Raw genomic sequence first — 4,203 nt, 5'->3', positions numbered from 1 at the left:
GCAGGAATGAAAATGACTGTGGAATAGGAAGAAACCATCACGAGCACTTTGTGATAAAAGAGGCCTACAATACTTACAGGAAATAACTGGAAGGCTCTGAATTTTAAATCTGATTAAAGCAAGTATTTACAGCCAGGTTCCACAGCCCGAAAACTGAGTCCGTCATAGAGCAGAAATTATGAAACCCCTTCTGTTGAAGCAGCAGTGAGAAAAGGATTTGGCAGGTGAAGATTAAAATACAAGCCCTCCACCTCAATTCACCACCTGAATTACGGCAAAGACAGGCTGCAGGTTAATTAGGAGCGGCAATCTTATTTTAGTCTTATTACTTCCATGTCAGGCAATGAGAAGCTCTTGATGGTGAACCCCCACCTGAACACACGGTTACTTACACCCAATGGGATCATTCCATTTACTCGGGGGTATAGTCACAACATCTGGGTAACATACAAGGTATATTAGCGTGACAACAACATGGTTCACTAAACCACCCTTCACTTGATCATTTGTGCCCTGTAAAAACTAAAGCCTCCCCTCTCCCACCCACTCCACAAGACAAATCACATACGAATATTGAAGAAAATGAAACAAAATGAAAAAAAAAATCCCACAAAAGCAAACCAAAATGCAAACCCCCAGTTGAGTTAGTTCCAACGACAGCTGGATTTTGCAAGCCAGGCAAGCGACTGTTCACTATCACCATTAGTTACAATCAATCACAAGTGATTATACCCACGTGGCACCTTTTTTTCTGCTGCAGTAGTCTAAGTGCCTTAAGCCCACCACCAACGGCTCTGAGCCCACCACCAGCCTCGGAACACAGACTGGTACCACTTACAATCTTTTCCTCACGTATGCTATCGCCTTCTACAGGCACGCCGCTGGCTTTGCGTCCTGCGGGCACCAGGCAGCCAGCGCAGTGCGCCCGAGGCGAAGGCATGCTCTGCAAAGGTCGAGAGACACAGCTCGTTGCACAAACCTCAGCGCTGAGCATGGGGCTCAACGCGTGCGGGTTAGAAAGGCACGGTGGAAGTGGAAGCCCCGTGCTGACCATATATACATCAAAATGGAAGTGAACAGGCAGAGAAACTCATGCGCTTCTCCCAACAGTCTCAGGCTCATGGAGTTTAAGGTTGAGGAATAAAAGGGAGAATTATAGCCACTGTTTCACAGAATTACATTTTATCTATGAAAAGACACACCTTGCTGGAGAGGAAAAAGAGAATTGCAGGTTACTGTTACTTTAAAATAGAAGAAGACGTCCTGAGAAAAAAAAAAAAAAAACCCCGAACAACCCAGTGTTTTAGGTGAAAAACAAACAGCAAAACCCCACCACGCACAGAGAACAGCCTGGGGAGTTTTAGCAGAGAATTACAAAATTCTATGGCAACAGATGCAGAAGATTCGCCAAGCACACAAAATCACTCCATCTCCTGTAATGAAACCCAGGCCGTTTTCAAAGATTACCTCTTGACTAAGCAGAGGTCGGCTTTCAAGCGGGGTCTTCCTTTTATGTTCCTCTTTCACTGGCATTAAGGGCTTGAAGAACTTGGGTGGCTGAGGAGAAAATGCTTTAAAAGGGCTGGCCATTAAAGCGTGGGAATTCTCTGCCACCACACCTAGATAAAAAAGCAGAGATACTGTATTTCAGTTCTTCGTACCTTGACTGCGAGAGCATAATCCAAAACACCCAAAGGCTAAGCCACACATTTTTGGCAAGCTGCTGGCTACACGAAAACGTCGCTATTTTGGTATTCAACCACTAGCCCAAGCATGAGCTAACACAGAGCTCAACAAGGGGAGATTATGTCCCTCAGTGGTGTGGAAACAGAAGGAAAGCAGAGACTAGCCCCCTCCACTCTGAGGCTCCAACATTCCTCCTGTTCATCTCAGGGATAAAAACAGTGGGAAGTCCCTGAAACTGGAACCGACAGCTCTTTGCTTCCTGTGCCTCCCCTGGCCTCTGCCCCGGCACCAAGGCGGCAATCCTGCAGGAGCAGGAAGATCCAAAAGGAGGCTGTAGATAAGGGAGCAATGACGAAACTCTCGGTCCCACTTTCCTGCAGCAGCACCCCTAGCTCTATTGCCTGGTCAAGAACAGAGCGTCACAATCTGGCCTGAGGAAAATAAGGCACCTGTGACACACTGACATGGCAAAGCAAATATCCAAATTGCATCAAGAACCTGCAAAAGGACTCTTCCCACTTCAACAGAAGCATCTTCATTTTCATAAAATAACAGAAGCTCCTATTGGTTTCCTTTTTTTCTTGCTCTACTGTTTTGATTCACACCGAGCTTGTTGTTCTGCTCTCCTCTCGGTGTTTTGGACACCCCCAACTTCCCACCCTTTCCTCGATGTCTTTGTGCATTCCTCCCTTTCTCTCCTACTTCCAGATTACATTTAGCTGCTAAAGCAAAAAGCTGGACAATGCATTTAGTAGGAGAAGAGCACTGAGATTTTAATTTTCAGTTTAACACAGTAATTAAAAACACCACACACGCCGTCATTACGTGTGTGCTTTGAAGTCTCACCACTGCCATCTTTGCTCTTGCGAGGTGACTCCCTGGGTAAAGTACCATAGCATGATACATCTTGATAACTGGAAGAACAGTCAGATATATCTAGGTGACTTTCAGACCAACCCTAAGAAACAAAACCACATAAATACGCACGCTGAATCAGGCAAATACGGGTTAATTAATAGGTGAACTCTAAGGCAGGATTTTTTTAAAAAAAACAAACACTAAAAAGTGAAGGAATGTCCAGTTACTGACTTAAGGCAATTTTCTGTTTCAAACAAATGGATTGTTTAGCAGCTAATTGGCTTTTCAGTGAAGGATATTAAATTTTGCTGTAACTCTCCCTTCTTAAATACCAGTTTCTACAATTCTAGTATGAAGAGCAGAGAAAGACAAGAAAGATTATTCAAAATAATATGTAATTAGTGCAGCATTTTGAAAATACATAGAATTATGGAATCGCTTGGGTTGGAAGAGACCTTTAAGATCACTCAGTCCACCCGTTCCCCCAGCACTGCCAGGTCCCCACTGCCCCCTGTCCCTCAGCAGCACCTCGACACAAGGGCTGGGAAACCCCTCCAGGGACGGGGGCTCCACTGCCCTGGGCAGCCTGGGCCAGCCCTGCACAACCCCAACGGGAAGAAATTCTTCCTCAGAGACAACTGAAACCTCCCCTGGTGAAACCTGAGGCTGTTTCCTCATCCTGCCACTTGTCATGTGGGAGAAGAGACCGACCCCCACCTTGTTACAACCTCCTGTCAGGAAGCTGTAGAGAGCAATAAGGTCTCCCCTGAGCCTCCTCTTCTCCAGGCTGAACATCCCCAGCTCCCTCAGCCGCTCCTCAGTGCACTTGTGCTTATTATGTTAACACTGTTAAAAAGAACGCTTTCCTATTTTTTTTCAATTCTCAAATACATCTTGCTTCAAAGAGGGGGAAAATCATCTGAGGATGTGGGCTGTTTGTTGTCACGTTTACATACCTTATCATCATCTTCACAGGCAGAAAGGTCCAGCCGGCTGGAGGACACCTACAGAACACCAACAGGCAGATGACAAAACCCCCACCTTTTATTATAAAATGTAACGTTTATAAACATTATAAAATAAACATTTCTTTATAAAATACAACTGTGATCCCTTAGTCCCAACAACTTCTCCGTTCTCTCTTTTCAGATAAGATTATTTAGAAGGACAGCTATGTCTGTGCTGTGGGAGTGGGTGATAGGAGAACACGTAAAATGCACACAGAACTGAAACCACCCCTTCAGCTACGAAAAAATTTAAAGGGACTGTGAAGTAAAAGTAATCCGAATCAGGGCAGTGGTCATTCTCAACTGCTTCCAAAAAGAGTACCCTTAGAAAAGGAGAAGAGTTTGGACCAACTCTCCCAATTCTCTGCCAACTTTGTTATCTCCTGGGACGGGCAGGATTCAACTGATTCATTTTCAATCACGACAACGCTCCTACAGGTTGGTTAGTCCTAGCTCAGAACAATCGGTACCGTATCACATTGCGCTTGCACTGTGATCAGCACACGAACAGCACGCCTCTGCCCCAACAGTACCAGTTCACCGGAGGATAAAGGGTCCTTACATTGTGGACATTCGGGGTGCTGATGCTTCTGCGGATGTTTCTGGCTTTGGTGGAGAGTGCCTCTTTGACTGTGACTGCCTGCATAGGGAA

General features: G+C 45.4%; 1 protein-coding gene across 1 annotated transcript in view; it reads right to left on the bottom strand.

The window, feature by feature from the left end:
* Nucleotides 1-4,203, bottom strand: part of KIF13A (kinesin family member 13A) — a gene marked incomplete at its 5' end in the record, with an annotated part of 56,230 nt that overhangs the window by 6,489 nt on the left and 45,538 nt on the right. The window contains 5 exons of the mRNA XM_010134810.1: nt 839-943; nt 1,468-1,619; nt 2,533-2,644; nt 3,501-3,548; nt 4,114-4,191. Coding sequence (XP_010133112.1) covers nt 839-943; nt 1,468-1,619; nt 2,533-2,644; nt 3,501-3,548; nt 4,114-4,191 — 495 coding nt within the window. The remainder of the gene's footprint in view (nt 1-838; nt 944-1,467; nt 1,620-2,532; nt 2,645-3,500; nt 3,549-4,113; nt 4,192-4,203) is intronic.

The sequence above is a fragment of the Buceros rhinoceros genome, unplaced genomic scaffold (genome assembly GCF_000710305.1).
Source record: "Buceros rhinoceros silvestris isolate BGI_N320 unplaced genomic scaffold, ASM71030v1 scaffold35984, whole genome shotgun sequence".
NCBI lineage: Eukaryota > Metazoa > Chordata > Aves > Bucerotiformes > Bucerotidae > Buceros > Buceros rhinoceros.
Note: the sequence above shows the minus strand (reverse complement) of the source record. Positions and strands in the feature narration are given on the sequence as shown.